Consider the following 20625-nt stretch of genomic DNA (forward strand, 5'->3'; position numbering starts at 1 on the left):
CCATTGGTGCGCCACTACTCTGCCACCTATCAGGGTGCCTGTCCCAACAGATGGCACCCCAGTATACAACTCCTGCTTATCAGGGTGCCTGTCCCAACAGATGGCACCCCAGTATACAAAGTGCCACCTATCAGGGTCTCTGTCACAACAGATGGCACCCCAGTATTCAACTGCTACCTATCAGGGTGCCTGTCACAACAGATGGCACCCCAGTATTCAAAGTGCCACCTATTCAGGGGGCCTGTCCGCAACAGATGGCACCCCAGTATTCAACTGCCACCTATCAGGGTGCCTGTCCCAACAGATGGCACCCCAGTATTCACTGCCACCTGTCCGGGTGCCTGTCCCAACAGATGGTACCCCAGTATTCAACTGCCACCTATCCGGGTGCCTGTCCCAACAGATGGCACCCCAGTATTCAACTGCCACCTATTGGGGTGCCTGTCCCCAACAGATGGCACCCTAGTATTCAACTGCCGCCTTTCCGGGTGCCTGTCCCAACAGATGGCACCCTAGTATTCAACTGCCATCTATCAGGGTACCTGTCCCCAACAGATGGCACCCTATTATTCAACTGCCACCTATCAGGGCGCCTGTCCCAACAGATGGCACCCCAGTATTCAACTGCCACCTATCAGAGTGCCTGTCCCCAACAGATGGCACCCTAGTATTCATCTGCCACCTATCAGTGTCCCTGTCACAACAGATGGCACCCCAGTATTCAACTGCCACCTATCAAGGTGTATGTCCCCAACATATGGCACCCCAGTATTCAATGTGCTGTTAGTTACTATGTGAGAAATTAACTCATGCACATCATTATTACTGAGACCCAGTCTGCATGTCACATGTGATGCCTGCGATTGTGAATGTGTTGAAACTAATAATGCTCTTCTCCTTCTATTTCAACAGGTGATTGATGGCCCAAAAATGCAGCAACAGTGATTGCTAAATTATCTGGACTAAAGAACTGCAAAGCTTCAAACCAGCATTACTGACTAATGACGGCAGCAGTGCTTGCTAATGACGGCAGCAGTGCTTGCTAATGACGGCAGTAGTGCTTGCTAATGACAGCAACAGTGCTTGATGTGCAGTAAAACAAGGCTTTTTGTTTTGCCTATTATTCCTAAAAGAACATATACAAGTGCTAGTTTATATATTTATTTTTATTATTTTCTTTTTTTTAATAACGCGCCTAATGTCATACCTAAGCGCTGATCTGGGATTCAAGCCTCTGTTGCTCTGCGTGGTCTTGATTCCAAAACCAACGTGCTGCCCCTGCGCTATCCTCCGTTCATTATGAATGGAAGGCTAGTTTGTTTAAACAATTTCTTTTGAAACTCCAGTAAATTCAAAATACCAGTATCCATACACTGAATATTTTAAAAACTTCAATTAGAAGAAAAAGCTTGTGTGTTGCCAGAAATGACCTACACACGAGAAGGCTCAGTGGAAAGAGTGTGGAGAATTTCATCTCAAGAACATTCTTATTGCATGCAAATACATACAGGTGAGAAACCTCATGAGTGCACTGAATGCGGGAAAGGATTTGCTGAGAATGCAGATCTTACTATCCACGAGAGAACACATAAAGGTCAGAAAACTCATAAGTGCACCGAATGCGGGAAAGGGTTTGCTAGGAAGCAACATCTTACTCGCCACCAGAGAACACATACAGGTCAGAAACCTCATGAGTGCGCTGAATGTGGGAAAGGGTTTACTAGGAAGCGGCATCTTACTCGCCACCAGAGAACACATACAACAGGTCATGAGTGCACTGAATGTGGGAACGTTTTTGCTCAGAAGGTATATCTTACTATCCACGAGCGAATACATACAGGTGAGAAACATCATAAGTGCGCTGAATGCGGGAAAGGGTTTGCTAGGAAGCGTCATCTTACTCTCCATCAGAGAACACATACAGGTCAGAAACCTCATGAGTGCACTGAATGCGGGAAAAGGTTTGCTAGGAAGAAATATCTTACTATCCACGAGAGAACACATACAGGTGAGAAACCTCATGAGTGCTCTGAATGTGGAAAAGGGTTTACTGAGAAGGGACAACTTACAAGCCACGAGAGAACACATACAGGTGAGAAACCTCATAAGTGCACTGAATGCGGGAAAGGGTTTGCTAGGAAGCAATCTCTTACTTACCACCAGACAACACATACAGGTGAAAATCTTCATGTGTGCACTGAATGTGGGAAAGGGTTTGCTAGGAAGGTATATCTTATTAACCACCAGAGAACACATACAGGTGAGAAACCTCATGAGTGCACTGAATGTGGGAAAGGATTTTCATGGAAGGGAGATCTTACTAATCACCAGAGAACACATACAGGGGAGAAACCTCATGAGTGCGCTGAATGTGGGAAAGGATTTGCATGGAAGGACAGTCTTACTATACACCAGAGAAAACATACAGGTGAGAAACCTCATGAGTGCACTGAATGCGGGAAAGGATTTGCATGGAAGGTACATCTTACTATCCACCAGAGAACACATACAGGTGAGAAACCTCATAAGTGCACTGAATGCGGGAAAGGATTTGCATTGAAGGTACATCTTACTAATCACCAGAGAACACATACAGGTGAGAAACCTCATGAGTGCACTGAATGTCGGAAAGGGTTTTCTCAGAAGGCACATCTTACTACCCACCAGAGGACACATACAGGTGAGAAACCTCATGAGTGCACTGAATGCCGGAAAGGGTTTGCTCAGAAGGCACAACTTATTATCCACCAGAGAACACATACAGGTGAGAAACCTCATGAGTGCACTGAATGTGGCAAAGGGTTTGCTAGGAAGGGAGCTTTTATTGTCCACCAGAGGACACATACAGGTGAGAAACCTCATGAGTGCACTGAATGTGGCAAAGGATTTGCACGGAAGGAAGATCTGACTATCCACCAGAGAACACACTCAGGAGAGAAACCTCATGAGTGCAATGAATGTGGCAAAGGGTTTGCTAGGAAGGGAGCTCTTATTGTCCACCAGAGGACACATACAGGTGAGAAACCTCATGAGTGAAGAGAATGTGGAAAAAGCTTCAGTCTGAACAGTCACCAGAGTAAACATGCATGTATCAGTTTCAGTGTAGTGAATGTGAGAAACACTTCAGTACACAGGATGATCTCATTTGCCCTGAGATTACATGTCAACTGTTTTAAGAAAAATGGATTTAGTGTGAAGGGCATGGAAAAGATGTAAATGTATTTAAAAAAGGTGACATTCTATGAATAGAATATAAGGGACAAATGGAACTGTGAGGCAGTAAAACTCATGCAAATTTGGAAATGAAATGGTGCTTCTGGTCTAAACTGAAAGTGTTGTGGATGTAATGATGTAGCCGTTCCCTCAGAATTCCAAGAAGGACTAGTGGACAAAAATGTTTACCAACTGAAATTTGTCCTGGATAAGCTGACACGCTGAATGTAAACCTTACCCACCTGTGTTCATTAACTGAATGAACTAGTGATTAAAAGAATATTGAACTTCGGCTAATAGGTCACTGTTAATATTTAATAAAATATTAGTGGTACCTCTATTTGTATGTTTTATCTGTTTCTTTTTTCTGGGTTTACTTTGGAATAAACTGCTTCCTGGAACAGAGGTGATTTATTTCTTTTGAGCATGGGGTGGCCATCAGGGTTTTTAAATAGCCCAATTGAACTTAATATTAAAAGAGTGCCATATGTCTACATTTATTCAAACCCAACCATTAAGGTATGATATGATAGGTTATTTATAACGCGCTTAATACCCAGAGGTTTCTAAGCGCGGACCCGGGGATCGAACCTGTGTTGCTCCGTGTCGTCTTGTTTCCAAGGCGAGCATGTTGCCGCTGAGCTATCCTCACGGGACAAAAGACATAAACACAAAAAAGTAGTTCACTCAGTTTATACCAAAATGTATTTCAATTTACCATGAGATTTAGGGAATGATTGATTCAGCAAATGGTATTCGTCTCTTTAGAACCTTTACAGCGTTATCCTGCTTTACATAAAAGTGCAGGCAGGAGGCACGGACAGAAGTTATGCTTAATCGTATCAGGTGGGTGATTAGAAGCAACATCTAAGGGTTTTGCGTTTTGATGGAGTTGTCCTATACAATTTACTACTCTCACCTCAATCTGAGCAAATCCTAATTTGTGGTGGTTGGTTCTGTAACCGTCTATGAGCACACATTTAGTAGTGCGTCCCCATCTATCGATCACAAGACTACAACATTTGAGGCAAAGTGGTATTGGCTGTATGCGACGTTGTGTGTGAATAGATCACACCACATCTGTTTCATCTAATACCAGTTGATTCATCCACATGTTCGTCTGGGCCAAAGTTTCCGCTCATGCTAGGTCCCAGTTGCAATAATTGTCACCCATTTTGATGTAAAATGTGTTTGCCTATTTACATATTAGTCCATCAAGAGTATGTTATGTGTAGATGCCTCCCGCCTGATCATTGGGGTGTATAAGGGATGAACATGGTGTGGCTGCCACCACCTGTCGCATGAGGCAAGGCTTGTGGGTGCTGCAGGAAATATCCACACCCCCACAACAAGCTGGAAAAAGGAGCAAGGGCTTGTCACATATGACATGGGTTCCAGTGGCTCTTTGACAGATGGTGACACATGCAGTGCACATTACTCCATGTATATGGGAAGTCGGCAGGTCCTTGCGAGTAGGTCCTGTGTGTAGAGTACAATTCACATACTATTAATGTATGCCAAAACAAACGTGATGTGGTAGTACGTCCGATGGGAGAAATATCCAGGAGAGTACAATTCACATACTATTAATGTATGCCAAAACAAACGTGATGTGGTAGTACGTCCGATGGGAGAAATATCCAGGAGAGCAGACTGCCAGATGTGCCCTGTCCTTGCACATCTGGCAGTCTGTTCTCATAGATGTTGGAGCCTGGTACTTATAATTCAAGATTTGGACCAGGGCTTCTATAGGCTTGGTCTGCACAACAAGCGAGGCCCGCAGTCACGAATTAGAAACAACTGAATCAATCAATCACGCCCTTTGAGTCCAGCCAGTCGTACAATGATTCCAAATCATTCCACATGTGCATCCTCTTTGAACAAGCCCAGCATCTGGGGATCGAAGGATTGCATATAAATACTAGGACTCAGAAAGCACAGCTGTTGTGGTTTGGTGAAGCGGGGAGAGTGGAGGCGATTGGAAAGGATAGAGGAGCAGAGGACGCTGATTGACCTGGACAGAGAAAAAGCGGTGGAGAAAGTGGTAAAATAGGAACAAAGGACTTAGAGGGTGGAGCATCAGCAGAAGAGGTGCTGTAAAGAGGAGGATGTGCAAAGTTCAGGGGAGAGTGTTAGGAAGAGAGGAACAAGGAGGAGGTGGGGTAAAGAAAACAAGGTAGTAATAAGTTCAGGGGAGGGTGTGGTGAAGAGGCGAACAGAGATGTGGTAGTGAAATAGGAGATGAGCTAAAAAGGAGGAGAAGGAGGAGATGGTAGTAACAAGCACAACAGAGGAGGGCTGAGCTAAGGATTTGTTTATAAGGGGACCTGGAGATGAGGGGTCTGAGGAAAACCAGGTGATAAGTGAATGGAAGGAGATGTCTCCTGAATGCCTGTGAGGTGTAAGGATGTGCGATCATCTTCCAGAGCCTAGAGGAGACTCAGTATCCAGTTAATAGGGAAAGAGGAGAACAGTTGGTAGGGAACGGTCCCTTAGGAACAAGGCATAAACAAAGAGGATGAGATGCTGTGGATTCTAGGCCCAGATCCCTATGAGATCCTACGACCCAGCCTATGGAGCTTCAAAGCGGGCCTCCTCTGGTGGACATTGTGGGCCCTGTGGAATCTGAGAGCTGGTAGAAGTACCACGCCTGCACTACTCGACCCAGAAGCAGGTGCACCTTCGATGCCAGGTGTCTGGAGATTTGCTGAACCAACCTAAGAAACTGCATCCCAGGACTTAAGCACCCTGGTTCCATCTCACCTGCCTGGGAAGCGCCACGGTCCGGTGCTGTCTTTAATCTGGACACAACACCACTAAACATTCCTCCCTGACTTTCTTCCCTGGCTGGTGCCTCTCTCATGTGACTCTACAATCAAGTCTTCCATAATCTTTCTTTCCAGGGGTCTCCTCTCCAAACCCCAGCATTAGAAACTAAAACTGTGCCAGAGGACAACATGGGAACTGTGCCTCAATGACTACTGCCCATCGCAACCGTTCTGCATTTCCACTCCTCTTGGCTGGACCCTCGACCTGAGCATGGAATCCATGCTGCACTAGTCGCCAAACAACATGCACTGCAATCTCCCCTGGGAGCCACCCACCGCCTGCTGCAGAACTGTGTTTTTGTCCCAGGGTATTGCTGCCCTGACTGTCTGGCTTTACTTGTGAGTCCATTCTTTGCTTTTTGCTTTATCTCATGCCTCTTCTTCCTCACCTCTGTCTTGACTGGTCAGAATAACCCCCCTCCCATCCCAGCTCACTGGCACCCCTGAAATGCTCCTTTGAAACTATTTTGCTAGAGGTGACCATTTCCTGTCAAACCCTGTCCCTATTTGCACAAGTGGCCTCCCTTGGACTCTCCTAAAATGCTGGCCTGGATAGGCCTTTGTTTTACGTATTGCTGCATTTTCCCCTCCAGGAAAGAGACTTTTCTCAAACTGAACCGCTCATGAACCTTTAAACTTTTTCATTTCACAAAAGTACAAATACAAACCTGCAGAAACATCTGCTGACATATTCTGGCCTTCTTTAAAAACCATTGGATTTTCTCATGAATGATGCCTTTTCAATAAAACCATAAATAGAATGGGCAGCGTTCGTGCCGGGGAGGGCGAGCACCCGTATCCTGGCCTCAGCTAATGTACAAACATTATATAATTCAAGAATAGGAAGAAGGAACTTTCCCCTAAACATATTCAACGTAGGACAAAAGAATCCAAGGTGAATGTCACTGTATTGCCATTACAGCTGCACAATGGGGCTATATTCTGTGTCTGATTAGTAGACGAATTGGCCACTACAGAGGCTCCTGCAAGACGATTTACTCTTAGAGTAAATAAAATGCCCCTCTTATGTGGACTGGAAAACCAGCCGGTGTAATGGTCCGATGTTGGCTGTAGACTGTGCTCCAAAATGTATTGAACCCTGGGGTTTTCAAGCTCAAAGCTTTTCTTGCATGAAACCAGCTTTCAGTTTTGAGATAGCAACTGCTCTTTTCTCCAAAGGTCTAATAAATGTATTCCAAAATCCCATTGAAGACAAAACTTCTTTATAAACTGCAGCCGTTGACTGCGACTAGCGACCTCTGATGCCAGTAGGTCCTTTGTGATCCCATGTGTAAGGTGATGGTCACAGTCCCTAGTGCGCCACAATCTTACCCATAGCATCAATGCTCCAGAAATATAGCCCGGCCGGCTTCCAGGTGCAGACAGTATGTGGGAGCACCCGTCCATAATCCAAACAAACAACACAAGAAATGGTTCTCGTTTCATTGAATTGGGCTATGAAAGCGTGGCCCCACACCTCGGTCCCGTAGCGAGCAGTTGGCTTTAGCATTATAGATGAGATGAATAGTCTCCAAAGGGCAACTAGCAAGGTTCTTACTAAATCAAAAAACAGAAGAAAGACTCACTAAGGGAAGACGTAGTGGGGGAGACTCTAAGAACCCGGAATGTTGGGAGATGCTGGAGTCAGAAGGCCTCTTTAAGATAAATCATTTGGTGTAAAGTAGTGCTGTTCTTTGGTTTTGCCTTATTAGCAAAGCGTTCATCTAGCAAACTGTTCTACTATTGCCTGAGCTATTGTTGTTTTGTCCAACTGTCTACTATTGTCTCGTCTCTGTCTCGTCTGCTTGCGCCCCTCCCTGGGTCCGTCCTTAGTTTTCTCCCACCCCCTTCCCTCTTCTCTTCTCTCCCCTCCTACTCTACGGTGCTCTCTGTCTCTCCTATCTTTTCTGACTGCTTCTCTATCGACTATCCTGCTCTCTTGACTAAATCTGGAAGGAAGAAGTTTAAAAAGGACATCCTGGTCTCCAACCCAGGCCTCTCTTTCCCTGACACCTATACCAGTGCTTCCTCCAGGCAAACCCTCACCGACAGCCTCTGTCGTTCCCTCACCACACCTATGGTCTCTGTGCTTTCTGCTTTCTCTTCTCCCATTAATGGTGGCACCCGGTGGGAGTCTCTCCTGGCCAACTTCCACTGCTCCAAGGTCATCATTAATGTTTACTTGAATGGTACTGTCTTGGTCCAAGGCCCTCGGGCCAACCTTCTCCTGTTTGATAGTTGCTTCCCATGCCTCACCAATTTCCTTTCCACTCCTGCTGTCCCCTCTGTTCCCTCCATGGCTTACTTGCCTCCCCCCGTGGCCTCCTCCTTAGCTACCTTGCCCTCTCCTCCTTCCTCTTCTGCCCCCTCTTGGGCTTCTTCTTCACCTCTGCAGGGTGTACCTCTGATTTGTATCCCTCCTCGGAAGTCTATCAAGGACGGAAACCTTCTCCATATTGCCACTCTCAACTCTCGGATAGCTGTCAAACACTCCTCTGACATCTGCCGCCTCCTTGAAGAACTTGACCTCGATGTCCTCTGTCTCACAGAGACTTGCTTCACTGCCAGTTCTGTCACAAACTGTGATACTCTCCTCCATGACAGCTACAAGATGCTCTCTGCACCTAGGTCCAATCGTTCCGGTGGGAGCGTAGCCCTGATCTTTCCTGAGTGGATTCCTGCCTCTGTCATTCCTACGTTGGCCTACTCCTCTTTCGAATACTTCGTCTGCAGGCTTTCTCTCTCTCCTAGCCATTCCCTTACTGTGGCTACCATCTATCGGCTACCTGGTCAGATCTCCTCCTTCTCGCAGTGGGCAGACCTCTCCTCTTCCCTCCTCTGGACTTTTTCACGACCTCTGTGACTCTCTCTCACTCTCTATCCTCCCCTCTGGCCCGACTCATTCTGCAGGGCGCACTCTGGATGTTCTGATCTCTACAGAACTTCCCCTTTCTATCCCTCTCACCACTCCTCTCTTCTGGAGTGATCACTCCCTGCTTTCCTCCCAACTCTCTCTCTACACCTCAGGCCAAGCCTACTCCAGCACTGCCACCGATCTTCTCGGTTATCCGACCCATGAAGCGTGTGTCAGTTGAGGCTTTCACCACCACGTTCTCGCCCCCCCCTTCAGCTGATTCACGCCCCGACACAGCCCTCTCCATGCTCCACTCTGCTATATCTGATACTCTTGAGGTACTTGCCCCTGTCATGAGGATCCGCTTGAATCCCAAAGCCAAGTTCACCTCCTGGTATGACTCAGACCTCGTCACCCTTAAACATAATTGCAGGGTGGCTGGAGGAAATGGTGTGCTTCCTGTACATCCTCTGACAAACTGGCCTGCCGCCTGCTCCAAAGGCAATACCGGCTCTCTGACCGCAACAAGAAGAGAGCCCACATCCAAGCACCTGTTGCTGCAGCATCCAACAACTCGGCAGAACTCTTTAAAATCTGAAAGGTGCTGGCCAATCCTGCTTCAGTCTCTACCTCTCATGGCCCCGCCTAGGCCCTCTGCATGGCCCTGACTTTGCATTTCATCTCTAAAACTCAGGATATCCTGTCCTCTCTCTCTTCCTCTATGCCTCCCCCCTCTACTCAGCGCCCTTCTGTGGCCCCCTCTTCTCCCTCCTTCTCTGCCTTTCCCCTGTTCACCCATGACAAGGTTTCTAGACAAGTCCGATCTATGAAAGTCTCCTAAAAACAGGTTCTCACCTGTTCCTCTAAAACCATCAAGGACCACATTAACACTCTGACTTCTGCAACCATTCCTTTGCCACTGGAGTAATCCCGTGTGCACCCTCTTCTTTAAAAAACCCTCAACTGACCCCTCCTGTCCGGCTACCGCCCTATCTCCATCACTCCTTTCCTGGGCAAACTCCTGGTAAAGCTGGCCATCTCCCAGCTTAATCTTCACACTGAATCGGTTGGTTGTCTACATGACCATCAGTCAGGCTTCAGAGCTTCCGGAAGCATGGAAACTGCCCTCCTGAATATCTGTGAAGACCTTCTCTCAGACATCAATTCCAATACCACCTGTGTCCTCATCTTACTTAATCTGTCTTCTACCTTTGACACAGTCAACCATGCCATCCTGCTCAACCGTCTCCGTGATATCCTGGGTATCACCGATCAGGCCCTGGCTTGGCTGGCCTCTTTCCTCTCCGATCGACCCTCCCAGGTCCAACTTGGGTCCTTCCTCTCCTCTATCTCTACCCGCGGTGTTCTCCAGGGGTCTAACCTATCTCCCTGGCTGTTCAACCAATACCTGGCATTTCTTGCCCACCGCATTGCCGCTCTCTGCCCCAACTTTCAGTGCTATGGAGAAGTGCTATGGGGATGACACTCAGCTCATTTTCAGGCTCCCTTCCACCACCTCTTCTCCTTCTCTCATCTCTGACTGTCTGTCTGCTATCCAGGAGTTGTGTGCTGCCAATGATGTCTGCCTTAATTCCAGTAAGACTGAAAATCTCCTCATTGGCATACCTGCACCCTCCTTTCCTGTCGCTCTCTAGACGGCCTCTCTTGGCCCACTTCCTGCTCCCACCTGTGAGGCTAGAAACCTTGGGGTCATCTTTGACTCCACTCTCTCCTCACATCTCTGACGTCTCTAAGAAGTCACTCTATCGGCTGCACCTCCTCAGAGGTTTTCTTGCTTTCCTCTCCTTCGCCCAGAAGCTCACTGTCTCCAGAGCTCTGATTCTCTCTAGGCTGGACTACTGCAACAGCCTCTTTCTAAATCTTCCTGCTTCTACACTCCGCCCTCTGTAACTCATCTAGAACAAGACTGCAAGATTTGTCCTTGGCCTCAAGCCCAGGGATCGTATCTCTCCAGGACTGAAATCTCTGCACTGGTGCTCCCAGTGACTGCGAGGATGAAGTTCAAAACCCTCTGCATTGTCCACAAGGCCTTCTGGGGCCTCAATACCTTCAACTCTCCCTTCCTAAATATCTTCCTCCTCAAGCTCTTCGCTCATGCGCCTACAACTCCCTCAGGGTCAGTCGCTTCTTCAAGCAACGAGTTGGTGGTAGATCTCTATCTTCGGCTGAGGCCTCCCTCTGGAACAGCCTCCCTGAAACTTGATGAGAACCATCTCTGGTTCCGGAAGCACCTCAAGACCTACCTCTTTGCATCTGCTTTCTCTCCTCCTCTCCCCTGCTGATCTCCTGACTGTAACTGCACTGGTCACCTGACTACCCTCTGATCTCGGGCCCAGGTCCCCTCCCCCGCCAGTTACACACCTGCACTGCCTCCCTGGCAACACCTGCACTTGGAGGTTGTTTCTGTATCCCTATAGTCCCCTACCAGCTCTTGACGCTTGATGTCTGCACTTACCCCTGCACTTGCCACAAGCTGGACACACTTTTTAACTATTGTCTTATTTATTTTATTTATTTTACTGTTGATCCTATGCATTGCACTGCCCCTCCCCCTGCACTTTTTCCCTTTCCCCCCTCCCCCTGCACTTTTTCCCTTTCCCCCCTCCCCTGCACTTGCGCGATCTCAATGTCACTTGGCCTAGTAAGATCGTTGCCTTTGTTTTCCCTACGTTCCCCCTCCCTTGTCTCGTCACGCTTTGTTATGAATGCCATATCATATCAGACCGCCACACTCGTAGTGAGGCCCAATATCTTGAGGTACGCCTTCTCTCTGAAAAATATATAAAACTATTATGACCACATCTCTGGTAATTTCCCTGACAGATTATACCTCTGGCCAATGACTGTAATTATCTATCAATACTACTGCTCATTTCTGTCACGATTTCATACCATGAAATCGTTCTGTAATGTCCATGGTCACTTTACTCCATGGCTTCGTTTGTACTTTCGATGGCAACAGAATTGTAATTTGTACTCTCATATCCTTGGGGGAGGGGGTGAGGGAGTACAGCTTTTCACCTCTCCTAAGTATCACGCTTTCTATAGATAGTTCTGTGATTATGCCAGCTGGTTTTAACTCCTCTGGTTGTTTTTTGGTAGTGGTCAGGCCTCAACGACATATTTACTCACTTACTGTCACTGTGTCCTCATTCTGTGCTCTATATAACTCTTTAGAAATCACACTCTCACAAACGTCATCTAATGCCATTCCTTTATCAGCAGTATCATTTGCTGGCCTCTCACAGACTGGCATCCTTGACCGGGAATTGGCATCTTTGTTATCTTGGCCTTCTCTAAATTCTATTCCATAATTATATTCTAACAGGTCTCAATGTAATTCTAAATAGTGTGGGTGACGCGTGTTCTGTGCCACCTGTGCTCAACATTTAAAGTATAGGTTTGTGATCAGTCTTCATGATGAAAGGTGCTCCTCACACACACTGCTGATAATGCTGCACTCCCCAGGCACAAGCCAATGTCTTAAAATTCCTGAGAATTCTCGTTCAGCTTGCATTAAAGTTCTCGAGGCAAAGCTTATTGTGACTTCCCCCAGTTTCTTATCCTGGTGTCAACACTGTGCCCACGCCTTTATTACTGGCTTCTTCCATATTTTTTGTTTTTCTTTATAATGTCAATTGGCTTAAGAGTAGGAGCCCTTCAAATGCATTGCTTTCTCTTTCATAGCCTAGTAGCTGTGCCTCTTTCCTTTAAAATTTAGCTCGTAATTGTTCACAAAGCAAATCAACTCTTCCAGCAACACCTTTCATGAATTTAGTGTAAAACTCACACATGCCTAAAAGCGACAGTAGTTCCATTTTATCCGTAGGTTTCAGCGCTGCAATGATAGTTTTGGCTAGTGACTCCTTTGGACTGATGCCATGTTTAGACAGCTTGTGCCCCACAAAGTCCACCTCACTCTGATACAATTTGCCTTCTTCCATTTTGACTATCATGCCTTATTCTCTGAGTTTCCTTAATACTTCTCCAATCTGGTTGTGTGCTACGCTGCAGTGTTGCTGTATATCAATATATCATCTTGAAAGTACATGTATAAATAGATTCTGAATCCATTTTTGAAATCCTGTCACCACTGAGGGTTATTCAAAAGGCATGCGGTTGAATCGAAATAATGTACATGGGGTAATAAACGTCAGATGCTTGCGTTCCTCAGTGAGTTCGATCTGATGTTAAAACCCTGCCTAAAGTCTCCTTCCCGGTGGCCAGGCAAAGGCAGACGCTCCCTTATCCTGACCTTGGGGGGTGGTGTATTGCGGGAGGATGACTTGAGAGGAGACCAGGCCAAGGGTGGTTATGAGATACCATGGGATGAGATGCAGTGTATGTCCTTTAAAGGGGAGAACCTTTTAAAGGGCCCAAAGTATGCATTTCCAATTGTCAATATAATGGGCCTCATTACAGGTTAGGAGGTAGCCATGCCCTTACTAAGGGCAGGGCTGCCTCCAAACTCGGGTCCGGGTCCAGGTTCCCTGAATGGGGAAATACCGGGTCATTCCGACCTTGGAGAGCCCGGTATTTCTCCATTCAGGGAACCCGGACCTGGTACATCCCCATTCCCATTCGAGCCCCCATAGGGCTTAATGGGAATGGGGAGCATGCTAACAACGGGCCTGCTGATTACGGCCCGTTGTTAGCATGCTGGGCCGCTCGCGGGACCCGCTAAGGACCTCTGGTAAAACCAGGCATCCAGAGCGGGTCCCACAAGCGGACCTCGTAATGAGGCGCTATGGGGTTAACGGCACCTGCAGCTCTACCGGTGCCGTTAACCCCATAGCGCCAGGGTCGTAATGAGGCCCAATGTATCTAAACCACATGTAAAATCTATGATTGTGGACAGAGAACACCACACATGAACAAATCATAAAAACAGAAAGATCCCCAAAGGCACTTTAAAGATAAACATCCTCATTGCCCTCAAAATTATAATGGAAGGGAATTTAAAAATCCCATCTTCCTCTGCATTAATGAATTCTACTGGTTTACCTCTAAAGCCTTGAAAGGAGATATAGGACCTCATTACACGGAAGGCGGTAAACCAAGGTGCTATTAGCACCTTGGTCCGTGCCGGTAAATTACCGGTACCGCCATGGAGGAAAGGTGAATTACCGCTCTATTCCGAGGTTGGGAAGGCAGTAATTCCCCCTTCCTCCATTGCCCTTTCCCATTCCCATTTTTGCCCCATAGGGCATAATGGGAATGGGGAAGGTGCTAATTACAGCACCGCAAATTGTGGTACCGTAATTAGCACCCTGGTCCCTTTGCGGGTCCCTATATTAACGGCTCGTAATGCAGGCATGGCTACCGTTCCAACTCGTAATGAGGCCCAAGGGAAAGAAAGGCCGGTTAGTTGTGAACAGTGGGAGCTTAGATAGACAACTGTGTGTGGATCCCCCACCTGGGCAACCTAAAAGGGAACATTTAGGGAGTAAGCTATCTTGTCTTTTGCAACCTCGTCCAAAAATGTTCACTTATGTTCTGCCTTCTTTCCAAAGGATCTACCACCCAACAGTACCTGAGATGCCACAGGAGAACAGGATCCAAGGCGAATCTGGGACCCCTGGATGACTCCTGAGGCTGGAAGACACTTTTTCTCATCACGGTGCCTTGGCAGGAGAAGTGACAGAGTTTCTCGGGTTTGATCAACGATATCCCTTGATGATGGACCCCCCCTGTAAGAAGGAGTTGCTGGGATGTCGAGTCCAAGAAAAAGAAGGAACTAAACTCTTCCTGAAGTGCAGCAGTTTTCGGCCTTCGTGGTGGTCCTTGAGGGTCAATGATTTCTCCGACTGTGGAATTCCTAGGAAGGTGAAACTTGCTATGGGCTCCAAGAAGGCTTGGCAGGTGAAGATAAGGCCCTTGGGGACCTTGGTCAACTCTCGGCAGCGACGGCTGCAGTGCCTGAAGTAGGTGTCGGGTTTTAGGTTTATGTTGCAGTTCACTGGGCCTCATTATGACGCTGGGGCTAGCCGTCATGTTAAAAAAATGGCACGGCTGCCGCTTGAGAAATTCTTTTTCTGGCGCCCTGGAATAGGTATTTATCGGGGCATTACAGCCCTGGCGGACACGGTAATTGCCAATTCCCGGGCGCCGGAAAGTTTTACTCCCCATTCCCATTTGAGTCCTATTGGACTCAATGGGAATGGGGAGGTCGGATGCACTGGCACCATTCATGAATGGTGCCAGTGCATCCGACAAGGTCTGCGAGCGAGTGCCGTTCTGCTCACCAGGTTCTCGCAATACTCGTAGTTTGCCGGTCTGGAACCAACGGTACCAGCAAGTTTACCGGTACTGTTGTTTCCAGACTGGCAAACTCGTAATGAGGCCCACTGTCTTTTGAATTATCAGTGCTGTAGCATGGACCTCTGGATGGCTTCTGGTGACCCTGGTGCGACCACTGGGCAGGACCACAGACCCTCAGGACCGCTTTGCTGGATTCTGGTGGCAGGAAACCCACTGATGGATGCCCCTCTGCACCCAGCTACCATGACCTACTATGGTGTGAAAAAGTGGTCAGATAAGGTGTTAACGATTCCCCTTGGAAGAATCTTTGATCAGTTGGAACTTTCACAGCTCTGGGTGTCAAGCAGCACTATGCCAGGGTACCCCCTCTTCTGGGCGATACATGGCAACTTGGCTTTCAGCGGTCACAAACACTCCGGACCCTGGGTGACACCACTGGACTTTTTCGGCACAAGATGTCCAGGCGCTCCTCTTCAGGACTCCAGAAGACCCCTTCTCCGGATGGCAGGCACACAGGACTGGCTTCCAGGGCACTTCTGATGAAGAGCAGCAGGTTGCACCATGTTCCCTCATAGCTTGGGAAGAGGTCGCCTCTCCAGGTCCTCTCTTGATTCTGTCCTCGGGTCGGCACAGCAGTCTTTGGATTCCGTGAAGAGATGCAGCCGTAGACTTCTTCCTTCAACTGGACCCATGATACTGGCTTCGGTTTCAGCTTCAGCTCCAGACAATAACAAATTGGTGAGTGCAGCGACCCTAGTTATGCACGTTTGTTCCTCATTCACTCAGGACGAGTCCGCTTCAGTCAGCCAATCACACACAAAGCCATACATGCAGGCAATCAACCAATCAGGCTCACAGGCATTCAGGCCATTCACCCAAAACCAGACACCCGTAACACAGAATGTGAATTGGAGTAAGCACCCAGACATTCAGAGCACTACACTGCATTCGGTATCAGCGGTGGTAGCGGTTTCCAGTGGTAAAGGTCTCTCTGTGGTGGTTGCCCTCAGTGGCAATAACTTGTGGTGTGGGATCCTCAAGTTCAAAGTTCAAAGCAGGAAGTTAAAAGTGGCTAGAATTAATGGTGGGAGGTTCAGAGTGTTGGAGTTCAAAGTGGCCTGGTGGCAAAGTGATGAGGTCTGAGTTCTCTGGATGGACCACAGCTTTCTGGTATTTGGAACTTGGTCCTTTACCTCTGTTTTTGTCCGTAGTCAAAATTTAGGTGTAAAGTTTTAGGCCTCACTGTCCATGCAGGAGCAGGTTAGTGCTGTTTGCCAATCTCAACTAATCTGCCAAAATAACTCTTAGTAAGTTTCTGCCCCATCTACTTTTAGTAGCTCTAGCTCTTCATCCTGTGGTGGTATATCTTCGTTCACTTCAGACTCACTTGACTACAGTAATGACCTATTTTTGGCTCAGCTGGTCTTTCTTTTCCAACGTTTAGAGGTGGTTCAGAACTCGACTGCCAGGCTGACCGGTGGTGCGGCTCACCGGCCGTCGACATCTCGAGTTTTGCCCACCCTGCATTGGCTTCCGTTGGTGAAACGAGTCAGATTTAAGGCTTTGGCCCTCATTACAACTCAGGCGGTAAGGGGTTTACGGCGTAGTAAACAGCGCCGACCCTTACCGCCTGAGTACGAGGTCCCTTAGCGCCATGGCGGATTTAACACCTGCTTTTAGCAGGAGTTAAAATCCATGGCGCTAAGGGACCATGTTGTTAATTACGCCACCGTAATTTACGGTGGCGTAATTAACGCCTTCCCCACTCCCATTATGCCCTGTGGGGCAAAAATGGGAATGGGGAAGGGTAAATGGGGATTGGGGACTTACCGCCCCGCCGACCTCGGAATGGGGCGGTAAGTCCGCCTACCACCATGGCGTAAACATAGTTTACGCCATGGTGGTAAAGTCACGGCCCAGGCGGTAACTTACCGCCTGGGTCGTAATGAGGCCCATTGTGTGTGTATCAGGCATTTTATGGCTCAAGGCCCGAGCACCTCCAGGCCAAATTCAGACAATATATTCCATCTCACGCTCTTTTCATCTTCTTCTCTTCAGATTGAAGTGCGTAGGTTTAAACTTTCTCGCATGGGTGGGCAGTTTTTTTCAGTGGCAGCAGCACCGCTTTGGAACTCCACTCCATTGTCTCTTCGTGAGATTTCTGATCATCTGTCCTTTAGGCGAGCTCTTGAGACCTTTCTTTTTTCTACTTAAATCTTTTTTGCTGTTTTGGCGCTGTTCGGTGTTTAGTATTCAGCCTTTTGCGCCATGATGCCCTTGCTGGTGAAGGAGCACTACATGAAAGTGGATAACATAACAAGTTTAGTAGTGGCGAATTCAAGGTGGCATGCTCTAAAAATTGGCAAAGTCTCACAATGGGCGAGTGGCAGGGCTCCTCCGTGCCACAATTAAAACGGTGTCAAACCCCACAGCAGCAGAATTTGGAGAGATAAAGCCCACAGTGGTAAATTCAAAGTCATAAAACTCACAGCAGTGGGAAGTGATGTTATGGTGCATAAGTATGAGATTGTACACAGAAACGATGTATTGATGGTTCTGGATCCGGATGCAGATTTAACTGATTTTGGAAATATAATGAGGCCAACATGTACAGTTGATATCGCTGGTGTGACCATGGATACAATGGCAGACTTAGGTTCTTACACACCATAATATCACACTGAAGGGATGTTAGAAAACGTTGTGGGCTGTTAAACTCAGTGACGAAGATACGCTGCGCGTATTCGGGTCCCCAAATTGGAATGTTGGGATGGTTTGTGGTAAAGATGAGGTTTATAAAGATAGAGAAATTGTAAGTAAAACAATGTGGTGAACCAGGGGTCTCCCATATAGAGTTGGAGGCATGAAGCAGAATTTGGTATAGAACTGAAACCAGGTACAAACAAATAAAGTACTGACAATAGATAAAGAATGACAAGAGCAGAATACGATAGCTACATTTCATGAAGTATCCCTAGAAACAATAGGTGCACTGAAAGGGTACCAACATCACATCAAGCTGAACAAAGGATCAAGGCCGTTCATGAGCAAAGTTAGGAAAGTGCCTATAAGACTGTTTGATCCTCTACAAGTATTGTTACAAAATAATATCAACCAAGAAATCATAGAACAGGCAAAAGCTGCAGAGTGAGTAGCTCCCATTGACCAGGAATCATAGAACAGGCAAAAGCTGCAGAATGGGTAGCTCCCATTGTCCAAGGAATCATAGAACAGGCAAAAGCTGCAGAGAGAGTAGCTCCCATTGTCCAAGGAATCATAGAACAGGCAAAAGCTGCACAGAGAGTAGCTCCTATTGTCATAGGGATCATAGAACAGGCAAAAGCTGCAGAGAGAATAGCTCCCATTGTCCAAGGAATCATAGAACAGGCAAAAGCTGCAGAGAGAGTAGCTCCCATTGTCCAAGGAATCATAGAACAGGCAAAAGCTGCAGAGAGAGTAGCTCCCATTGTTTTGGAGATAAAACCTGATGATACTGTCATAGTATATGGATTGACAGGTGTCAACAACATTGTGATTGAAAATCATCCTTTAACAAACATTACAGAGAAGATCCACAGTATTAAAGAAGCTAGTGTGTTCTCTACCATAGACTTAAGGAGTTAGAAATGGGAGGCGGACAGCTCTTTGATGATTTTTCAAACAATACCATTTTATTAAAATAAAAGTGTAAAATAAACACCTCACTTGCAATAGTCTAACAAGGATTTCCCTTAGTATACAAACTAAGGAAAACACTCCAATACAACATTTCTGGCCTTCACACTTATACATCAAACATACAACAGAGGTTCTGGCATTTCATAACAACATCAATGGTATTCAGAAATTGTTCCCAGTCCCTTTCGATAACCTGGGTGAATTCCCCTTTCCCCAGGTCTTATGTTAGACTCAGCTTCAAAGATCAACAAAAAGAAACCAGGAAAACAGAGTTTATGACACTGTCCTAATTCAATTCTTAACTCCTTCAGTGTATCATTAATCAGTTCCATCAACCACAGTTCCTTCAATAGAAAGAGTATCTCCTTTCTTTGGTTAAAAGTCTTCCACTTCATCAAATAACAGAACAATTGAACATCAACTTCACATTCCTCTTTGTCAGGATGACTTCATAATACTTCAACTTCAACAAGTACAACTTCAATAAACAGTTTTTAGCGAAGACAGGATTCACTTTATAATACTTCCACCTCTTCAGGTAAGCAAGTCACTCTTCCGCACAATGGGCCTCATTACGACCCAGGCGGTAAGGGGTTTACGGCAGCGTTAACAGCGCCGACCCTTACCGCCTGAGTACGAGGTCCCTTAGCGCCATGGCGCTTTTAACACCTGCTTTTAGCAGGTGTTAAAATCCATGGCGCTAAGGGACCATGGAGTTAATTACGCCACCGTAATTTACGGTGGCGTAATTAACGCCTTCCCCACTCCCATTATGCCCTATGGGGCAAAAATGGGAATGGGGAAGGGTAAATGGGGATTGGGGACTTACCGCCCCGCCAAGGTCGGAATGGGGCGGTAAGTCCGCCAACCACCATGGCGTAAACGTAGTTTACGCCATGGTGGTAAAGTCACGGCCCAGGCGGTAACTTACCGCCTGGGTCGTAATGAGGCCCAATATCTCTTTTCTAGAGGGGCAGCCTCTTTGCCTTTCTTATCTTCCTGCCACACAGTTTTGATATCTTTATCAGCTCCAGTATTTTGACAGATTTCTCAGATAGAACACGATTCACTTTTCAGGCACCTCAACACCTTCAAGTAGGCAAGGCACTCTTCCTTTAAATAGAGGGTGTGATGCTGGAAATGCCTTATGAGGGACAGGGCACCCAAGTCCTTTTACTACCACTTCTCGTGTGCGTTTTCTGTATGTTTTCTGCCACTGAGGTCCAGACTGGACCTCTGTCAGTGCAGCTCTTCATTTTTCCTTTTGGTGGACAGCACCCATGGGATACCCTTATGGCATCCATGGATGGTGTTACATTCCACGTCTGTGGTGTTAAAGACATACTTCTCAGCAGTAAAACTAAGGCCAGAGCAAAGGATCGAAAAAGCAAGACCAAAATGAAAGAGTATGTTGACCACCGAAGGAAGGCTCGGACCAGTAATTTTCAAGTAGGAGATCAAGTACTAGTGCATCAAGCACAAGACACAAAGGAAACACCTGTGTTCAAACCAGAGCCCATGACAGTAACTCACATTTGTGGAACCATGATATGATATGATAGTTTATTTATATAGCGCCTATACACAATGGGCCTCATTACGCGTTGGCCGGTAAAACCGGGTTCATTACCGGCATGCTGGAATGAGCGGGTCCGTGCTCATATGAACCTGCTAATAGCGGGTGATTACGAGTGCGCGCGAGCACGCGCATTCCCCCATGCCGGTAGTGGCAATACTGCCATGCCGGTAAAGGGCCTCCAAGCCCCCTAT

General features: G+C 47.0%; 1 protein-coding gene across 1 annotated transcript in view; it reads left to right on the forward strand.

Annotated features, from left to right (window-relative positions):
• The window catches only part of LOC138568915 (uncharacterized), a 227241-nt gene that overhangs the window by 33398 nt on the left and 173218 nt on the right, over nucleotides 1-20625 (forward strand). The window contains 1 exon segment of the mRNA XM_069646695.1: nucleotides 913-3215. Coding sequence (XP_069502796.1) covers nucleotides 1426-3215 — 1790 coding nt within the window. The 5' untranslated portion in view covers nucleotides 913-1425.

Source organism: Ambystoma mexicanum, chromosome 2q (assembly GCF_040938575.1).
Source record: "Ambystoma mexicanum isolate Mex_15411 chromosome 2q, UKY_AmexF1_1, whole genome shotgun sequence".
In the NCBI taxonomy this organism is placed as follows: Eukaryota; Metazoa; Chordata; class Amphibia; order Caudata; family Ambystomatidae; genus Ambystoma; species Ambystoma mexicanum.